Raw genomic sequence first — 22,154 nt, forward strand, 5'->3', positions numbered from 1 at the left:
ACTGAGAAATAAAACATTTTGTTTTCTGTTTTTCCAGTTCTCTGTCTTCTCACAATGTCGAAGTTTTCTCCAGTCGATGCCAATGCTTTATCAAAACATTAGTCATTTCAATCAATCCAAACTATACCAATTAGTCTTGAAATTATGACAGTTCCCTTTTATACCATGCAATTGTGTGTCTTTCAATAAATTATGACAGTAAGCAGTTTATGAATAAACATTAATGAATGACTTTCCTCATATCCGAAGCAGGTTAAAGGAAACCAAAGCTGGTTAAGTGAACCAGGGGTGTAGGGGTGGGGCTTTCTTTTCTTTTCTTAAATACGGGTAGAAAAGCTGGAGAACAAGGTTCTTAATTTAGGTGTCAGTGTCTGCCACCTGCCACTACTCACCAATAAGAATCTCCCTTTCTTCATTTGTCATCCCCTTGAAGGCCTCGTTGGTCGGTGCAAACAGTGTCCAGTCTCCGGGCTGTGACAGGAGATCTTTCAAATCTGCAGCTTCCAGGAGGCTGAGGAAAATGCTGAGCACAGAGAACAGGCATTGAATTTACTGTGTGTTAGATGTAGGTTCACTCAACCACACTGTACAGAGCAGGGTGGAATCCACGTGTTGTGGAAACTGAGAGACCATCTTACACATTTTCATGTGTTTTAAATGTAATCTCCCTGTAAAGTAAGATTTCTAACAGGGGAAGTGATTGGAATAATTTATAAATTTCTCCACCTCTGTTTTTCTTACAAAATTATTGAAGTCACATTTTATGTGACACAAAACTTTTGTTTCACTTGATATTTTATTGAAGAGGTTTTTTTTTATGTTGTCATTTTTAAAGAAACAATTATAAGAAAAATCTCAGGAGTAAATCAGACTATTAGACTTTTTCCAACCACCAAATCATACTATGATTCCCCAGGAACACACCAAATAGCTCTGAAAACATGTATTGATTTTAAAACATTTGCATGTATTTTTTCACTTTAATTTTTTAGATTCCTTTTGGAATTTCATCCCCAAGAACTGTATTTACATCATTTTTACCTGTCCATCTCCCCACTCTAACACCTCTTGTGTTACTGCCTCCATTGGCTCTTCAAACTCCTGTTCCTTAATTATACACACACACACACACACACACACACACACACACGTGTATATATATATACAGCCTGGTGAGTCCGGTTAGTGTGGCTGATATGTACACATGTTTAGGCCTGGAATGGGGTTAGACACCCTGTTATGTGGCTCCTCAGTGCAGAAGGTTGATTCCCTCTCTCCCCAGCCATTAATTGCCTGTACTTCCCAGTCTAGGGATGCAGCCTTGTCAAAAGTTCTGTCCTTCATGCTGATGTGTCACCTGGTACTGTCATTGTGAAGGTCTTATTTAAGTGAGCACACTTTTGTTATGAGTGAGCATCCCTGTCATACACAGAAGACACTGTCTCACAGCAGACATCCCGGTCCTCTGGCTCCCACAATCCTTCCTTCTTCCATCATCTTCCTCCAGCCTGTCTGTCAGGGTTGTTTTGCTGATGTATCATTGAAGTTAGCAATGCTATAAACTGGAGGCTTCTCAGGATAGCACCAACACGGCTCATTCTTTTGCACAGGGGCAGCCGGTAGACTTACCTAAAGCGCTTATCCTGCCTCAGTTTTTCATGCAGGGATTTCTCTGCTGGTTGGATGATCTCTCGGAATATGTGAATGGCGCCATTCCTTCCCTGCTTGCTTCCTCTCACCATGCATGAGTTCTCAATGCAGATGGCCTAGTGGGGGAAGAAAGACCCATGATGCCTTTTTGTGTGCTTAATTTGAGCTAGCCCTTCCAAGAGGTCAGCAGATGACGAGGCCAGAGAAAACAGCTTCTCTCTTGTGTGTGATGTCTTGTGACTTCACTGTGCCCTTCTCATCCAGTCCTACCACAAGCCAAGCCACCTTATGCATCAGACCTGTGCACTCTGTCAGCATGCTGAAGACTTTGCACACAATTCTACTCCTGTTTTCTTTTGGTCATCCTGTTTCATGGTTAGCTGCTCTGCACATTCTTTATGTTCGTATTAGCTATAAATATTCTAAAATTCAGTGCTTCTTGTAATCCTCACATTTACTACATTTTCTTGACAGTCAGACCAGTTATGTGTCTAGTTCTTAATTTATTTCCAGCTTAAAAAAAATTAATAAATGTATGTGCTTAATTTAATATATGTGCATATATAATTTAATGTATGCAGAACTATAATTTAATGTATATGTGTATGTATAATTTACTATATGCATATGTATGCTTCAATGTGTGTATATGTGTAATTTAATATATGTACATGTATAATTGAGAAGTTAATTGACTGAGTTATTTAAAATGTGTGCCTTGCCATCATGAAACCTTAGTGAAGGGCCACCATGGGCCACTTTGGTCTCTAGGTAATGCTTCCCTACCCAGGAAGCCTTTTGGCTACACTGTAATTCTGACAGACATTGTTTCCAGGAAATCCACTGCAGGATATAGTACGTTCAATTCATTTAATAGGATCCAGAAATCCGTATGATCCTTTTACAAATTAATCTTGAAAATCATTCAAATGAAATTCCGTTATTAAATGGAGAGATACCACAATAGGGGATACACTACACCTTTGACTCATCATGAAATCTGTCTTACAAACTACAGAGTATTCTACAAGGCAAATGCCTTGTCAGGAATCTTGGAGAATTTAAATGAGTGTTTCAGAACATAGCTACTTGTTAACTGAAACAAAGGCTAATTAGCTCATACATAGCACATTGGTACACCCTCCTAACCATCTTTCTCTGAGCTGTCCTCATCTCTGATCATATGAACATTAAATTTTATAATCACATTTATAAAAGTCTGAGGAACATTCATATGGCTCTTTGACCAGTACATGCCGTGTGACATTCAGGCCAGTGTAGATACACGTTCGGTCCCAGCCCGACCCACTTACCGTGCGATACACGAAGACTCGGAGTTGTTTGCCCCCAATGGTCTCCAGTATCTGTCCATTGTAGAGGTCGCTAAGGCCGACCTTAACTTTCAATATGTGATTTTGTAGAATTAGCTTAAGGAGGCGCTGATCCATGCTCAGAGTGTCATCTGTGAATAAATTCATTAGGAGGAAACTTTATTGTGTATGGATAACATGGCTGGAAGAGAAACTGGAGAGTGGGCAGTCTCTAATGCTGTTCATGCACACCCCTCATTCACATCATAAAGGTGTCAGCTGTGTACCCAATGCCAGCAAGGCCATCTGCCAGTACAAACTGACCTATCACCCCAAACGATCTCCATGAAGTTCTTATTGGGCAAACAATGGCTCCATCTACATAGGGACTATTTACTTCCATGATGGTCATCGGCAAAATCTAAATCTTTATAGTGGCCAAAGTTTTTTTTGTTTGTTTATTTCTTTCTTTTTTCCTGACAATTAAGTGTCCATCAGTCACATGAGTGACTGTTGATGAGTCATTTATAAGTTCATGCTTATTGCTGGTCAAGGGATCAAAACACACAGACTCCAAAATGTGGCTTAGTGCCAGAGCATAGGTACATTACTAATCTAAGGGAGATACAGTATTTCTAGAAACTCTAATATCTCTAATTAATAATTTCATATATTCCAACTTGGTATTTTAAAAAAACATTAACGTTTGATTTTTGTTCACTAAACTTTTTCTCACAACTTATATATTTCCCTGTGAAATAAGTGTTTAGAACAGATCTCAGCATGTGTTCTAAATATTGTCAGTGGGTAGCAATAACTGCATGAAAAACGCACTTCCCATCATGATCCGGAAGTAATCGTCTCTGGTTTTTATGCATTTATAATTTGACACCTATGTTTTCCAGACAGCAAAATCTAACCAACATTTTCTAAAATATCTGTTCTTTCTTACTGAGTACAAACACTGTATAGAAAGTCAGTCCCCCAGGGAGGAAGCAGGAACAGAACCCGGCACATACCAGAGAAGGCGTTGTTCACAGGTGCTAACAAAGTGTACTCCCCATCTGGCTTCAGAGAGGACGCCAAGCCCAACTGGGCCACCAGGTCCGTGAAAGTGGTTTGCTGTTTCCCAGCCAGCTCAATGACTTGTTTGGCTGTAAAATAAACCATTGCCATCTCAACAATGTTGTCATTGTTATGATCCTCATCCCAGCATTCGTAAGTCAGTGCCTGGCTCTTTCCTACTCTTGTAAGCTATTTACTTGAGCGTCAATCTAGTCAAACATCCTACCCTGCCTTAGTATGAAGGTTCGAGTTTCCAGCACAAATAATTTTCGAAGGAATTTTTCTCTCTGTCTTCCTAGTGTAGTTTTCTTTAATCCTCTATTACTCACCTTTCAGCTCTTTCTGCACTGTGGATGACATACTCTTTCTTTTACCCAAAGTCTACCATCACTCTCTCTCTTTGTTGCCAAGAAACACACTAGCAGTGAGGAAACCTTGTATAAAGACTAGGAACCGGGCCAAGGTCCTGCGCGGGCTGCCTAAGACTGCACAGGCCTTGGAGTCAGCATTCAGGGAGCACAAAGCCAGTCTGCTGTTTGTGCTCTTTCAGATTGCTCATTAGGTCTTCATGGACTTACTCTCCAAATACCTCAACTGGGTATTTGGGGACCCTGCTCACCAGAATCAGGGATGAGGACTTCGTCAATCAGGTGGATGACACCATTCTTAGTCACAATGTCTTTCTTGTTCACCATCTTAATTCCATTAATGGAGATGCTGTCCCCTTCGCATCCTATCTCAATTGTGTTTCCTTCCATGGTCTCGAACACGGCTCCTCCTGTAATAGCCTCAGAACACTGGAGGGTATTTAGGATGTGGTACTTCAAGAGAGCTGGGGAGAGAAGAGGGGAGCGGAGTCAACTTCTGGTCAAGGGAAATAACATTTGACCCTTAAATTATGCATTTCATCATGGAACTAAATTCACCGAAGAAATATGACAGAAATGTAAGACTTGAGATATTAAAATCTTAACTATACATGTTCTAGGAAGGTGGGTGGGTGTTTTAAATCATTGCTGCAAAACAAACAGATTAGCTGATTAGAAAGGAGGGAGAGATAATTTGAGCTTTCAAAATTATTTTTGCAGCAGCAGGAAAACAAAAGAAAAAAGAGACCAAGTCTTTTAGCTGGTTTTTTGAAGTTATTTGTTAGCCAAGTCTGTTCTAAAACACTCAAACAGAATGCTGCATTAGCCACTTTCAAAAGACCGTTCATGATTTGCAAACTTGTTCTGAAACCTAAGGGCAAGGTAAGCCATTTCCTCAAGACAACACCTAGAAAATACAGACACCTAGCCACCATTCCCTCAAGACAACATCTAAAAAATACATCTAGAAGGATTTGCCCCTTGACTCTATTATATCGAGACTTACATACTCAAAGTTTGTCAGCTGTAGTTGGATAAACATATTTGGAGACTGAGTATATAAAATTTGTTATCACAATGCAAAACCTATTTGGCTGTTGAAAGGGAGGCTGGAAAGGGCCCAAATACATTTGTGAGTCAATGTGTGGTAGCCAAGGAGAACTATATAACTTTCTCTGTTCAGTTATACCTTGTAGCATACATTTAGAGTCAAAAGTATTGTATAATATGAATTGCATATTAAAATCAAACCTAATATTACTCTCCCACACTTGATTAATCTTTCTTTTTAATTTTAAAAACGATTATTTATTTTGTTGTATTAGTATGAGTGCTTCCTGCATGTATATTCATGCACCACATGCATGCCTGGTGCCTACAGAGGCCAGAAGAGGGAGTCATTTCCTCTGGATTCGTGTGGGTACTGGGAGTCGACCACAGGTCCTCCTCAAGAGCAGCCAGTGCTCTTAACTGCTGAGCCATCTCTCCAGCCCCTTATTAACCTTTCACAGCCTCTAGAGCTTATTTGCTTGGAAACAACACCAAAGGCTACAACCTTGCAGCTGTTTCTATTGAGAATAATACCTAGTTGTTCTTTAAATCTTTTAAATGATGTTTTCTAGAGCACCTCACATTAAACACTTCTGGTCTTTTCTTTCACAACTGCCATTATTGGCAGTAACTGGTCTTGTTTCATTGCCTTCGTCCTAGGTCTCTTGGAGAGGAAGATATTTTTTTCCTACCTTCAGAAGCCACTTTGTCTCCCATGATCCTTTCTAGGACTCCCCGTGGGAGTTTCTCAAATGCTTCATTGGTGGGAGCAAAGAGTGTGAAGTGACCGTCTCTTCCAAGGGACTCCAATAGGTCGGAGGTGATGGCAGCAGCCTGAAACACAAATGGCTTTCAGAGGATCTGCATCGCAAAGCCTAAGGAAACTTGTCACACACTTGGCCTAGGTATCAGGAGGGAGTTGACAGCTTCACCAGAGACATTTGCTCACGTTAGACTGTTAAACTATTGCATTTTGGCCCAACCAATGAAGTCATTCCCAGTTTTTCTCAAACTGTTGGCTAGACAGGAAAGTCTGCCAGTGTTTTTCCGACTACAGCAAAACCAGCAACATGTACAGCCACTGAATTGACATGTGCTAAAGACACCAAACACACTGTCATCACACACCCAGCTTTCCTTTATCACCATGTCCAAATATGTATTATTATTTTATACAGGGTGGCATCTCCTTTGTAGAAAGGAGTTATTTTATGGAAAGTATTATAGAAAGTATTATAGCATATCTAGAAGTAGAAATGGTTATTTTATGGAATGTATTATAGCAGTTTGCCAGATTTGTTGAATAGCACTTTCGCATTCTGCAGATCTGGCCAGGGAAGGAAGGTTTTCAGTGACTCAGGGGAATCTGCCCTGGTTCTTACTCTGAATGATGACAGGTCGTCTTCTGCTTCGAGAAAGTCTTGGATGGAGGTACCTATTTGCGTCAGGACTCGATCAATGACGTGGACAACACCATTTGTGGCAATCTGGTTCCCGTGGATGACTCGAGCGCAGTTTACAGTGACAACCTGCAATCATTAGAAAAAAATCAGAGCCAGTGTTAATTGCTAGGACAGTAAGGCGATTTCCACATTCCCATTGTACTATTAGGTATGATGGAAAGAGCCTACATGCTGAGTGCTGATGCTGGGGACCTAGTAGGTGTAGCATAAAGAGCCTACACGCCTATACACTAAGTGCTGATGCTATCTGTGGATTAAGACCGGAGTATTGTCAAAGAGAAAGCAGTACCATTTAGAACCCCAGTCAATCAGGAGCATCTCTGGAGATTCAAGACAAAGAATTTCCTTCATTTGAGTTACTGATTTTATTTTTATCCTTTAATATTAATAGCTATAAACTGTTTCTAATATTGGTCAAAGAATTGTGTAAAGAATTCTGATTAGCTCTGAAATGAATTCTGAGAGAGGGATGAAAAATCACCATTGCCTGTCATGAAGTCTACTGAATAATAAATAGTATTGCCTCATCACTGGAATGTTTTTTTCTCTTCTGGAAATTTGAATGTTGGAAAAGACCTTGAGACCCTATTGTCAGTTTCCCATAGTCAGCATAGTGTCCAGAGAGTGACCACAGGGCAGTCACCACACTCTTTAGTGTTCATTTCACTATTTGTAAGAAACCCTTTAATACACAGTGACTCCTAACTGCCAATCATGCAGTCGTTAGGAGGAACCAATTGGATTGAAGTTTTACAAGGCCAAGTTTGTTTTAAATCATAATACAAGCATTGGTGTTACACTGACAAACATTTTATCATTTCTGTGAACATCCTAACAAGGAAATAAAATTCAGGAAAATATGACTTGGAAATGTAAATTTTAAAAATGAAACTTACCCCATTGGGATAGTGGTTAATAAAAAGCCCCAGATTGTTGTACATTGAAGGAATCACCATGCCATGCTTCAGGTCCTTGGTTAACATTCTCTTATTAACCATGTGGCTATGTAAAGCATTCAGTAACTCAACATTGACATTGTTCTCTAGTCCTCTGCGAATCTCCTAGGAAGAATTCAACAAAAGTTCATTGGTTTTGATTTGCTATTGAGGTTCTCTCCCCCACCCATTTAAAAATGATTGTTTACGTGTTATATGCTTTTGGGAACAAAATTTTAAAAATATATTGATGAAGAGACAATCTTCGTATAGGTTAATAACCAGGAATGTGACATCGTCAGACACTTACAATACAACAAGTAGGTTGTGATGTCAGCTACTCAACATGCTATTTCATTTGCATACTACACTTGAGGGATTTTGTGTTCTTCATGCTTGTCTTTTGGAGACAGTGTCTCATCATCAGCCCAGCTTAGCCTCAAACTCACGGCAACGCTCCTAACTGGGCTTCCCGAATGCTAGAGTTAATTACAGGCCTGTACCACCACCCTTGGCTATCACTTGAGATTTAGCTAGGATTTTATACTTGTTCCTAAACCAGTCTAAGCATCCATCATCCTGTACCTTCCCAATGCTGTGCCTCACATCTTGTACTAATGCTACCGTGCAATGACGAAAAGGAGAACTTCCGGGTACTTGTCATGGCACAGTAGATAATGGACAGATATGGAGAGGACAGAAGGACAACAGGCTTTAAGGGGCCCAATGATGGATGCAGCTGTTTTATTACAGTGGTTTGGAGGCACGTGTGCAGAAACAGGTAAGACTGACATGGGTGGGGACAGTGTGACAGCATTCTGCATGTCGGCATAGTAACTGTTGGGCAAGCAACTCACAACAACTCCATTATGGCATAGTGTTCAAAACATGTTCTGAAAGGCACAATGCTGTGAAAACTGAGTAAGGAGTAAAATAAACCAGCAATAAAACTGAAGGGCGTGAGGGGCTGGGACTCCGTGATCAGGCTAGGCTACTGGAAAGCCAATCAAGGGGTAAGATTATTCAGAAATGAGAACACAGGGAGCATTACCACAGCTAACCATGATAGTATGATGATTAGCTAATGTTTAAGGAATTGAGATGGGGGAGCCAGGGTCACTTACAGTTTTTAAGTCTGAATGTGGACACTGATTCTGCCTATTATGGGGGAAAGGGTTAGAGAAAAGCAAATATTTATGGAGATAAGAAATGGCTTACATTTTCTGTATCCTTTATTTATGTAGCCACATTATATTTGGAGAAGAAATAATGTGGAGATAGAATCCCTGGGGTTCCGAGGGAAATCGGTACAAACCCCACGGATTTCATGGCTGCACACACTAGAGTGAAAGGCAATGTCACTAAGATGCTGTTCCTGGAGAAGATCTCTAACTTTTTCTACCTAGCAGAGGATGCCAAGGTGTGATCTGAAGGAGCCAGGAGGAGGCTGAGGCGTAGGGGAAGACAAGAGCCCACAACCCAACATTAACATAGCAGAGCCACAAGATGCTCTGCCTGAAGCTGCATGGAGTCACTCTATAAATTTCAATTCACCTTCACAGAAATGGGAAGTAGGAACATGGTTCTCTACTAGTTGTATAAAATTGAAAATTGAGGAATATTTTATGAATTAATCTGTCATGACTTAGTCTGTTTTCAAGATCGAATATTGTTTATAACACTTGGTTTAAATATCCATACATATTTACTAACCTGATAGTCTTGGAATAGCCGTCTATACGGCATGTAGTTATGCATACATAAACAAATGCAAGCTATTTATATAGCTTTTCACTCAAGTATCGCTCTGCTATTTATAAACTATAATAAAACACAGCTATGTAATGTAATATAGCTTATAATAGATTTTTAAGTATAGCTAGGCATTTTAACTTACCTTTCTAATAGATATGTTATCTGAATTCGCATGTATTTTCCCACAACCAAGAAAGTAAGAGGAGAGAAATAAAATGTAATAATAATAAGCACTCTTTCAGCCCCTTCTGTGTCCCTTTAAAAGGGCTGTCTCCTGGGGAGTTCCACTACTGAAGTGTGAACATACCCCATAGTCCCAATAGCATGTATATGATAGAAAGATATAACATGTTCTTGGGTTATACGTAAGTTGACCAATTAAAATGAAAATGGCAGTATCCCACAGTGAATGTTTCAGATAATGAAAAGGATTAATTACAGAATCCAGGTTCTCCCAAGCCTCGTTACTCGGGGCAAAGTAGGTGTATGACCCCTTTCCTTCAATCTCTTCTCTCAGTTTTGAGACATCGGAATAGTGCTGAGTGGTAGTGGCTCCCACAATGCCCAGCGTGCCATAAACATGGTCAATAGGCATCACTGAAATAGTCAAGAAATGAGCAAATGATTAGGACTTGATTTCCAGAATATTCTTCTACAATCATTTCAACTTTTCACTATTCCCCCAATATATCCCACTAATCGATTTAAGCAATAACATCCTATGAATCACCTACTTTACACAAAAGTTGCATTTTTTGAGCAGTATTAATAAAGTACCACTCAAGCTATTATTTCTTATATTCTTGGTGTTAAGAAAGTGAGGTTTAAAATATCAAACTGAAGTAACATTTAGTAAATCCTGTGGCATCAATAACAGTTCAATCAGAATTTCCAGAAAATATATCCGATTATTTTATCTGAAGACAAGCTGCTCCTTGCTGCTCATTGAGACTAGCAAGGTTAACATGTCCTGCAACGCAGGCCTGAGTCCCTAAGCAGTGTATTATGTTTACATCTATAATTTTTGGGATTATTGGTCCCTAAAGCAGTGTATGGACTCAGTCCTTTACATTTGAATTTAAGGAAAACATATCTAATACTTTCTCTTGGTCTGAAAGTCAACCTGAAAGGTATGTCCAGCCTTCTGCAGACCACTTGTTTTTCTGACCCTGTTGACTTGAAAATTGGTGTCATTTGGAAATAGTCATAAAGTAAATGACTACTTTAGTGAATTCCCTGAGACAATTACTAAATTAAATCATAAATTCTGCAAAAGAACTCTCAATATGACAAAATTGGGTAAAAGTAAAAAGAGTTCCATTTAATAGGGTTTCATGTCTAGATTGAGCAAAACACATCCTACACCAATACCAGCTCAACAGTTTCCATGTGAGAAAACCTGTAACATAATTAATTGCTTACAGATGTGATATGAGTTAGTCACATAACATTGTCACCAACAGCATTAACCAAACCCAGAGTCTCAGCAACTGAGGTTTCTGACAGTCTCTCAGCTGCTCAGAACCGAGTGCTTTGGAGACTCCAGCCTAGCACCTCATTCGGAACACAGTATTACGCCAAGGACTGTCTATGGGTTGGTGACCATGAGAGTCAGTGCTCTGGAGTCAACACCTGATTGTTGACCTGTGCCCCAGGAAGAGACCGTTGTATTGAGGAATGGGAGCCTGCGGAAAGGTGATGATTGGTATTGCATATCCAGAGGAAATGAAAAGCATCTCCTTTTTTTGTTGGCAGAATTATGGGCGACCACATTTCAAAATGAGCACATTTCAAAGCAAGAGCCATTCCAAGCTCAGAGCTGGTCAGCTATAGATGTTGCCTTCCTAACGTAGGCGCCATGCTTCTAGTCAAGTTCAAAGATGGGGACTTTTGCAGGGTGGGAGCTGAGCTACTTCTGATTAGGCTTCTCATTTAGCACCCAGTGCGTGAGAAGGGAGGCCTACTATTTCAGACTTAGGGCAAGCATGTGTGATTAACACAGAAACGTGGAGAAGTTGCTTGTGATAGTGCTAAGTATGCTCACGCACACACCTGTACACCTACGCGCGCACACACACACACTGTTGGCTTCCCCACAGGCTGTCTAACTCATTCCTCACGAAGGAAGTGCTCCCCATTTAGTGCTGAAACGTAGATTTTACCTGCTGGGCAGCCTTTCATCCCTTCCATTCTCATATAGCCAGGACAGCATTCATATATCACAGTGCTACACAGAGGGGAAAATCTCAGTATTAAAACAGAGAACCGCAAAAGATGCACCTCTACATCAACTTAACGGAACATATCACTCATTCCCATGATTTGCTAAGATTGTAGAAGCCAGTTGTTATTTCTGCCCTTCAGATACCAGATATTTATGTAAGTTTGGAAAGGTTCCTGGGTCTTGATCCTGAAGAATAGAGTTTTTTTAAGCAGGTTCACTGTGCAGTAGACAGATGCCCTTAAACAAGTCACTTGATATATCAGAATTCAGTCTGCTCAATAGTTTAACACGAAAAGAGTAGTGATAATACCAAAATACAAATAGTTGTGAATCTCAAAAGAGTGTTTTTAGAATAATTTTGTAGCAAAAAAAGTAGCAAAAAAATATACTCATTAAAATATGCTACCTTGAAACAATAGAAATACATTGACTTCTTCTAATTTATAAAATTCTATCTCCCGTACAATTCTTAGAATGAATTAATTATACACAATAAAAGACTTCTTTGATGTTTTCATACACATACATGACATACTTTGATCAATTTTTGCTCATTTTTACCCTCTCTTGTCTTATCATTTCATCCACCCCCCCATGAGATAATATCTCAGGCACCCAGGTTGACCTTGAACTGCCTCTGAAGTTGAGGATGTCTCCAAACTGATCCTCTCGTGTTCATCCCATCGCGGCAGTTTTATGTAGTGTTGGGGATCGAATCCAGGGCTTTGTGCATTCAAGGCAAGCAGCCAACCAAGTGAACTGCCTTCCTAACTAAGACACAGTTACTTTTGTTTTAAATTGTCAGTAGTAGTTATTATTCATTAATTCATTTATTGTTATCATTATTAATTTAACTGTGCTATACAAGCTTAAATTTTCCTTTCTCAGTTTAACTTTCTCTGCAGTTTCAAGAGTTGGCTGCACCTGAAACAAGGGCACTTGCATTTGACCCCAGTGCAAATCTTAATTTTCCCCTTGATGACAATTTTACTTACACAGATCTCCACAGAAATAAATAGACAATATAGCAATTAAGTAAATGTCCTCATGAATTTGATTTATGTACATTATAAACAGCAAAATGAGGTCTGTCTAGTGATAGTTAATCTAGAGGCTAGAAGATAAATAGTAATGAGAACGGGACATTGTCATTATGAGACAAATGTCTATCACACACACTAATATAACCTGAGGCTCAACTCTAAAGTGGAAAAGGCATGCAGCAGAGGGGGTGAGTTTATAGAACAGTGGTCTGTGATCACAACTGATAAGTGGACAATGTGTTTAACTGAGTTGGTGCTTCAAATACAACTGAAGTGTTTTATTCTCAGAGAGCATATATTCTACACAAAAATCCATTTTCCTGTATGGCCAAGAAGTTGAATAAAGCAAGAAGAAGGCACAATCTTTGCTCTGCACAGCTTGGAACATGGAGAATTTATCTTCACTATCTGAGTAGTAACAAAAATGTCATCGGAAGCCAGCTGAAAACATCCCTGGCATCATACAGGGAGCCTCAGAATGCTTTGTGAAAGGGGTTCTACATTATTCAAGACAATACCTTAACTTTAAGGCCCAGGGGTACTTGTGCTTTTCTTTAGACCTGGCCTGTTTCCTTCCAGTAAATTCCCAAAGTAGCTGTTGAACCAGAAGCCAAGTTGAAAACTGACATTACCCAGAAGGCACTGGCAACTTGAGCAGAAGGGAGAGGAGGGCAGGCCAGGCTTCCTCCCTATCAGTAGTACTGGTTTCTTCGATTATTCGAGCTCAGCATTTGCATTTATTTCAGTGAGGAGATGCAAATGTGATTTGAAACGGAAGCTGTTGGAGGAAAATTTGCTAAGGGGACATTGTTACAGTTTTGGTAAAAAGTCTGGCTACAAGCAGGACTTTTGTTTAATGGAAAACAAGAGTCTTCTGTTGTGGGACAACTTTGGCTTCTCTAATACAATTACATAGTGGAAATAAGACTCCCTTAACTTCCAGGAAGAACATTAACAACATTTTCCCTGTACACTCAGCATGGGAAGATCACTGACTTCCCCAGGTTAAATAGTTCTGTGTTGAGTGTTTGTACCAGTAGCACAAGAATAGAAATAAGCTATTTATTTATTTATTTATTTATTTATTTATTTATTTATTTATTTATTTATTTATTTATGGTTTTGAGAGTGTCTCACTTTGGAGCTCAAACTATCCTAGAATTTGGGGTAATCTTCCTGCCTCAGCCTTCTGGGTGATGAGATTATAGGCATGAGCCACTATGCCGGGCTGAAATAAGTTTTCAACCAATATTTCCACTGTTTGGAGGGTACCTGAAGTTCATCATGGTGTACAAGCAGATCTTCAGATCCTTTCGTCATCAAGGTTACCCCTTAGAGGATGCAGTTCAGATTGATGGCAGCGAAGAGCCCTTCCCAATGTCTTCATCACCAGGAAAGACATGGAACCCCTTTTTTTGACTTACTAAGCTACCCCGCCTTTGAGACAGCGCCCTCCTTGTAAAATGATGAATTGGCACAAGTGATTCTTACCCTTCATAGATCCAGGGTTTTATTTTTTTCTACCAATAGTTATAGTAAAATAAACCAATAAGCTTGTCTAATACATAGGCAGTAATGTCTAGCAGCTTTAGGTTGATCAGTCAAAGACACAACCAAGCCATGTTGTATCACTAAGCTAGAAGAAATCGTCCTTTTAGCCATTGGGATATTTGACAGAGTGACGGGCTTCTGCTGTCACCTCCATGGTTCCTGGGGATCAGGCAGGTTGTAAAAGGCATCAAGGGTTAAGAAGAAATGGAAAATGCAATTTCTTCCTAAATTTATTCCTCAGTGAAAACTCAGGGGTGACATGGAATCTTCCCCATAACTTCTAAATGACTGGAGAAATATTAATTTGGGCTTTTAATCCTTACATTTCAGATCAATTTGTTGTCCTTAATCCGTGTGTGTGTGTGTGTGTGTGTGTGTGTGTGTGTGTGTGTGTGTAGATGTAAGAAGGGCAAATGAAACACAGAGTTTAACTGACTCTCTTAGGACAAAGGAAGACCAAACAACAAAGAATGTAAAACAAGTAGAAACCATGTTTGTTCACACTGACTCAGACCATATCACACTGTCATGGCTGGCTTTGGCCCCTCCAGCTGATAGACTCAGAGAGAAATCCTCCCTTGTGACTGTGGAGACAAGAGGGGGTTTCTCTGCCTGTGTGGAGGAGCCTCTCTCTTAAAACTCACGAGTTTGGATAGTATTTTCAGACTGGGCTATGTACCCGAGAGGCTAGTGACATACATCCCTGTGGGTCATGAGACTGTCAATGAAGAAAAGGGTGTGTGTGACTCACGTTTTCTTTCCACAGATGGCACCTTGGTACCAGTTCTTACACGAGCTGAAGTATTTCTTTTTGGTGCCCAGAATCTGCTGGAGGGCACAGACGTTTGGGCTGGAGAGTAAAGGAAAGGCGAAAAGAGTTAATCCATATGGCTAGCATCTCTGCTGTTTCAGGTCAGGCGGCTGAAAAGAGAGGTTAGGGTGCAGATTTGACATTCCAAGACGGGATTTTAACTTTGTGCAAATCTAACTCCTGATTCAGTCCCACTGAGTTCCTGGAAAAGCAGAAGGCTAAGGGAGATAGGGAGTGAGGGAGGAGAAGAGGAATGGAGGGGGGAGAAGGGAGAGGAGGGGGGAGAAGGAAGAAGGATGAAGGGGAAAGGAGGGGTTAAAGGAGGGAAGACACTTCGTATATTTGAGACTAATCCCAGTATTTCAAAAAGTTAACCTGATAGGACTATTCAAACTGAATTAGATTTAGCACAGCTTGGATTTAATGTACACACTGCTGTTAATAGTGAGCCCCTCGCCTCTACTTGTTTTAAAACTAAGCATGCACTCACTAGATGGGAGACTTCAGGATTCCCCTGAACAGTGGGAGACTAACAGCAAAGGACTCCCATCTTATTACCCACTCTGCTCTGTGGTTCCCTCGGTACTTGGGGAAGCAGATTAGTGTTAAAAGTAACTTTTAAACAATGCCTTCACATAAAGGAAACTTGTTTCTTTTACGAGGACAAATAAACATGTCCTTGACTGCAATTTCAAGTTTGCTTTCTCTTAAAGGGATGGGAATTCTGCTCCACTGTGGGGAAGAGCGCTCTGAGAATGAAGAGGACCCTCCAACGCTTTGGAATGATGCCAAGAGTCACATGTAAAAAGTACAGAAGTTTGCTCAAGTTACTAAGTTGTTTCTAATAACTTTTTAAAATCCTACATTTATCCTAAAAGAAAAAAATACTTCAAAGAATTCAGAGGACCAGTTATTCAAACCAGAGTTTAATTTTCATATATAAATCAAATAACATTTTCACTGAGATCCCATGAGGCATTTCAAAGCCTGTAACATGATACCATCTAACAGCAGATTCTTTGATTTTGAAAACCATATTCTGCAGGTTTGGAAGGAAGTTAAAAACTCAAGTAAACTGAATTATAAAGGATTACCCTATTGTATTTTGTTAATTACATTAAAATTAATAATCCACATAAAGTAATAATAATTATGTTGATATCAAGTCTTATGCATTTAAGACATAAATGTCATAGTAACCATAGATATATAACCATAGATATATACATACACACACATATATATTTACAGAAGACTTACTTTTTGTTTTCCTGTCAACTTGCAATAAGTAAAATAGCAACAAAAACCCAACAACTACTCTGAGGTGCACTTGTAAGGAGCTTCATACATATTTTAGAACAAGCTAAGTGGGAAAAGTACAACAAAACCAGCCAAGGACTCACCCCTGATCCCGACCCCTGATGCGGCTGTGAGCCAGGACCTTGTCATAGTAATTGTTGGCATTTGCAGGGTTAAGATCGCACAGGAGCAGCAGCAGCAGAGCCAGTAAGGACAGGAGAGGAACCATCTTCAGCCCTGGGCTCCGTCCAGGAAGAGAACTGGCCTGTGCTCTGAAGAGCTGAATTTATATAGCTCTGGGCGGTGGGAGGGAGCACAGGGCTGTAGGAGGGGGCGATGGAGCAACCTGAGACTTCCAGATGCTGTCCAGAAGCACCAACAGCTCAGGCTGGCTGCCAGTGAAAGTCTACTGGGTTCTGAGCAGACTGAACTTCTCCTATTTGTTTTCAATCATAGAACGCCTGGCTTTCGCTTGTATAGGTTTTTGTTTATGAAAACAGCTGTATTTGAGTTTGGGGGCCGGAGGGAGTGGGACGGGGGGACTCTGCCATCTGCCTCTGCCACCCTATGTCTCTGAGCTCAGTTACTTTACTGGTGTGATTTTATCACACTTAATCAGTCCACAACAGAACACTGAGGTTATTTTTCACCAGAAAAGAAATCACAAAGGGAATTTCACACAAATCCCGGATAGATTTACATACATATAAAGTATGATTTCCACTACTAATATGGAAGAGGCACACATTCCTTGCAGTCCTGTGAAACTTGAGCTATGTCATTTCAGTTCTTAAGGAGCATAGAGGGTTAATTAACAAAGATCTGCTTTGGGAGAATTTCCCTAACTTTTGAAATACACATCCACACCCAACCACACCCATCCCCCCCCCCCCGTATGTATTTATGTATGCACATAATAAAATGCTGCTTTTTCATTACACACAGGCTGCATATCCCGATGAGTCCTGGAAACAAGTATTACTAATCCAGAAATAATGTGGTAATTAAATGCATATTAAGAAACAGGGCTGCCGCCGAGAATTTCCTGATTTTTAAAAGAATAGCTACACTCTCTTGGTGTGGGACTTCAGCATCCCCAGCCGAGGGAAGGCACACTTTTTTACCTCTTCACACAGGTCCTGTCAGATGTGGAGAATCCTTTTGACGGAGAAGCTGTGAAGATCAGAAGGGACATTAGACTGGGAAGGATACCTGTCGCTAGTCTCTGTGAACGCAAACATTTTAAAGCCACCTCGAGAGAAGATGGCAGTGTTTTCTGGGCTGTGACATTTCCCCTCTGTTACGGATATCAGTATTGTTTTCCCACTGGCAAGGCAGAGAGAGACACCATGCCTGGACTCTTTATGTTTTACGGTTGGATCAGTTTAAGGGGAGGGAGTGCACATTAGGCCAGAGAGAATTCCTCATCTGGAGAGATAGGTGTAAGCTTCCTGTGGGAATCGCCTTTGAGTGTTAAAATAATTCTGTGACAAGCAGCAGATTTATTAAGTAAGTGCATGACCAAACATCACAGTTTGAATATGAGTCAGAAGCCCCTGTCACTTCTGGAATCTTGGTATTAAGGGATTGAAAATGTACAAACAATCCCTGGAGAGCTGGGAGAGAAGATATCATGAAAATTAAACTTTGTTCCTTCCAGGATACTTGTGCGATAAATAATACTAATCTTTTATTTATATTTATCTAAATGAGATGATTCTAACTTTATCTGCTTTCTTTCTTGTTTGCTTTTAAGATAGCTTTTTGTTACTCTTAGATTGTACAAGCAGTGGGCTGTTGAAAACTGCTCATGTCAATGAATAGACAGACCTATATCATACATATACGATATACCTAATATAAACCAACTGGCTATTAGAAAGTTTTTGTTAACATTTAAGAGATGACTGTGCTGTACATAAGTAGTACACATTTTCCGTCTTACACAAGGCAAAGCATATTCTCATATAACAAAAAGCCTTTCTAAAGTCCGTTTTATAGTTTCCAACAATAGGAATCTGAAATCTTTCCACCCAGAGCATCATATTTGAAACTTTCAAAACTCCCATGAAAGTCAACAAATGCCAGCCCTCCACAAATATTTACAATTTGGATCAGTAATGACACAGGGAGGGTCTTGCAAACGAGATCCAGAGGACACAAACCACCGGCAAATCCAGAGAACAAGGAGAGCGAAACTGAGGCCAGGCCAGAAAAGTGATGCTGTATTTAACTAGTGGGAGAAAGTCCAAGGCTAAAGACTGGACTGAGTCACTGCTGACAGTTTAAGGATGGTTGTCCGGGGACATTGTGGAAAAGACTGGGAAAATCTCCGTGGAAGGGCACATTCTCCTCCAGGGTCCTCATCAAACGCTCTCCACACAGGGCCCTTTCTCCTCTGCTTCATGAAAGGACCCTGACCCTAGTGGACCTTGCACTTTTCCTAGCAGTTGGGAAGATGACGGAAACCATAAAAATGATGTCTGACTTTCCAGGGATACAAAGTCTGACTTAGAGATGTAAGTCATTAGTGAGGAAGAATGGTTTATTATGTAACTGAAGAGAGATAGTGTGTCTGAGAGACAGGGCCATTTGTCTCTAGCACGGGATGCAGCTTTATAGGCAGTTCTCTGTTATCTCGCCTCTGGAGACCATGAGGTCATCACACTGCCATGCTTACTCACCAGTGTGTAACCAACCTCAAACTCCTGCACTCCCCGGGACTCCTCACGGACTATGCACTCAGCAAACCTGTGTATTCAAACCGAGAGCAGAATGGCAGTGGTCTTGCTTGTATCATGTGCATTTTTAAACACTTCCTCTTCAATACATGGCTCATGGCTTGTCATAACACGAGCCCCAAGTGTCTTGCATGTATATTACATAGCACAACCCACTCTTAAAGCCCAGCCAAGCCTTGCAGTTAACCTGCACCTTGTCAGGGAAAGCTCTTCTGAGCACTTAGGCACCTAGGCTATGAGGACTACTAGCCTTATCTAGTACCTGAACTATAGCCTTGCAAATGGAAATTCTTGGCAAGACTCTGTGGTCTTTGGCTTCTTTGATGAAGACCAAAAATTTTTATTGAAATTATTAGGTTGAAAGAATTTAAATTAAGCTAGACCCTTATATTGATTTCCCATCTTTAAAATACGTATATAAATGAAATAAAATTGAGCATCAGCCACCAGCCAAAAGAGGTCAAGAAGACTAGCTTTAGGTTTGGATATTCACATTGACACGTTGTAGAGTCTACCTACGTGAAATAAGGCTTCTAAAGCCTTCTTTGCAGTGTGGCATTTCCATAGATTTCCACAAAGCGCCCAAACACAATCTGTTGTAACACAGGGAAGACAATAGAACAATATTCAGCCTTGGGACTCACTGCACACCAAAGAAAGAACCACGGGTTCTTAACTGTTGACTCTTTGGGGCAGAAGCCTTTGGGGATAATGGGAGATGGGGTGCTGTCTTCTTGCCCACCTCTGTAGACTCTTGAAAGCCCTTCACATGGTGGATCTACTCCCCTATGAGGTCGTCAGTCATGTCAGCTTCACCCTTCCCAAGCTGGATGCATTTGTGCATTTAACACTGAATGTAGTTTGTATCAGCACTATCTACTTTGTATTTCTCTGGAGACATCTAGTGGAGAAAGTACACCACACAAATGTGTCTAGAAACACTGGTAATTTCTATTCGGTTTTGATTAAACTGATAAATTGAAATTCATAGAAAACAACCTAATTCCAAAATGCCAACCAAGGAGAAATTAATAACTCCTTCCAAGAAATCTTTTAAGGCTGATGCAAGCTAAGGCTGATGCAAGAAGGGACCAGTAAGTGACATCAAGTCTGGATGAAGAGCAGAAATGTAGTTAATGGTTGAAAATAAATTGCTTCACTTTTGGGGTTGTTTTTTCTACACCGACTGACACGTGAAAAAGAAGCATATCTATATGTGTGCACACATACATGCTGATACACATGTGTGTGCCTGCCCATGGAAGCCAAGGGTTGACATTGAGTGTCTTCTTCTAGCACTCTCCACCTTATTTTATTCTTTGAGAATTCACACACACACATACAATGCATTTTGATCATATCCCAACTATCCCTCATCTCTTCCCAGACTATCCCATTCCCCTTCTCATCTTCATGTCCTTCCATTCATCCATCCATCCACTTGTTTGTTTGTTTGTTTATTTTAAACCACTGAGTCCCAAATTAGTGCTACCTAACTGTGCATGTGTGTGAATCTATCCATGGGAACATGGACAGCTATTGCTTCCATAGGCATTTCTTGCCAGGTCAATTATTACTATAGCTCATAGGGTTGATAGTTGGATAAGCCTGTTGGTGTCTTTTCTCCCCCAGCAGCCTGCAGAGCACCTTCCTGTACTATGAAGGCAGTGAGGATGCTTCTACACAGATACCAGCTTGTTTTCTTCATGTCCGATGACTGAAGTATGTGTTGTCTTCATCAATAGGCTCCTACTATCAAGCTCTGGTTGGAACAAGAGGAAAGGGAAAAGCCCGTATTGTTTGGGGTGGGGTGAGCCCTGACCAACAACTCAAAGGGATGTATTCCACACCTGTCAATGGGTCTCTCTGAAGAGAGAGAGAGAGAGAGAGAGAGAGAGAGAGAGAGAGAGAGAGAGAGAGAGAGAGAGAGAGAGAGTGAGTGTACACACACACACACATGTAATTTTTAGGACACTTATACAATAGTATAGATATAGATATAGATATGTGTGTGTGTGTGTGTGTTTGTGTGTGTGTATATACACATGATACAAATACACAGTAGCATGTTTCTATATGGCTTTTTTAGACATCCTTGGTGTTATTTATCCCTCCCCAGTCCCTTCTCTACATTATCCTTCAATCCTCCACCCATTTGAACCTACCTGCTTATTATTATCTTCCCTCCCTTTTAATATTTGCTATTTCCCTCCCAGAATTCCCCCACCATGGCCCCTCTCTAGTTTTCTGCCATCTGCAGGCATTCACAGTTAAACACACAGATCCAAAGAGTTAAAACTGGGGCCCACAGAAGAGAGGGACCTGCAATGTTTGTCTTTCTGGCTCTGGGTTACTTTGTTCAGCAAAAGAATTTCTAGTTTCACCCACCTTATTCTCGGGGATAAGAGTTCTCCCTGAGCTCAGAGCACACTGGTTAGCTATTCTGGCTGCCAGTGGGTTCTGTGAACTGTCCACTAGGGTTATAGATGTGCATTGCCATGCCAGGTCCCTGACGTTATTTTGGAGTTCAAACTCAGGTTCTCACACTTACACAGCAAGTGCTTGATCCACTGAATGTCTCGGTTTTCATCAAACAAGCCTGATTCACACATTGCTTGACTCCCACATTCACAATCCTGGTCCTCTTTGGCACTCTTGACAGGGCCCACATCAAACCTTCTGTCTTCAAAGACATGACACTAAGCGTCTTAATCATCTGCTCCACTCCACAAATGACTTCCAGTGTTCCTTCAGCCAGACTCTAAGATAAAGGAAGAATGCTTGCTACAATAAAAAGAACTTACTAGAACACCAACCTCTGTTTTGGCACATTTGGCCTACTCAAATCTTGGTCAGAATTAAGGTAAACCCATAGTGTGGGTTATCTTT

The 22,154-nt window shown here is 40.6% G+C and overlaps 1 protein-coding gene across 3 annotated transcripts in view; it reads right to left on the minus strand.

Moving 5' to 3' along the window:
• Postn (periostin) overlaps positions 1–16,800 on the minus strand; it is a 32,186-nt gene extending 15,386 nt beyond the window's left edge. For all 3 annotated transcript variants that reach the window (XM_059265139.1, XM_059265138.1, XM_059265137.1), the window contains exons 1-12: positions 16,629–16,800; positions 15,166–15,264; positions 11,759–11,823; positions 10,036–10,193; positions 7,803–7,967; positions 6,826–6,972; positions 6,136–6,277; positions 4,645–4,857; positions 3,980–4,114; positions 2,964–3,112; positions 1,630–1,766; positions 393–523 (exon numbers count right to left, since the gene is read on the minus strand). In XM_059265139.1, coding sequence (XP_059121122.1) covers positions 393–523; positions 1,630–1,766; positions 2,964–3,112; positions 3,980–4,114; positions 4,645–4,857; positions 6,136–6,277; positions 6,826–6,972; positions 7,803–7,967; positions 10,036–10,193; positions 11,759–11,823; positions 15,166–15,264; positions 16,629–16,753 — 1,666 coding nt within the window. In that variant the 5' untranslated portion in view covers positions 16,754–16,800. The remainder of the gene's footprint in view (positions 1–392; positions 524–1,629; positions 1,767–2,963; positions 3,113–3,979; positions 4,115–4,644; positions 4,858–6,135; positions 6,278–6,825; positions 6,973–7,802; positions 7,968–10,035; positions 10,194–11,758; positions 11,824–15,165; positions 15,265–16,628) is intronic.
• Between the last annotated feature and the right edge of the window lie 5,354 nt (positions 16,801–22,154).

The sequence above is a fragment of the Peromyscus eremicus genome, chromosome 6 (assembly GCF_949786415.1).
Source record: "Peromyscus eremicus chromosome 6, PerEre_H2_v1, whole genome shotgun sequence".
Classification (NCBI taxonomy): Eukaryota; Metazoa; Chordata; class Mammalia; order Rodentia; family Cricetidae; genus Peromyscus; species Peromyscus eremicus.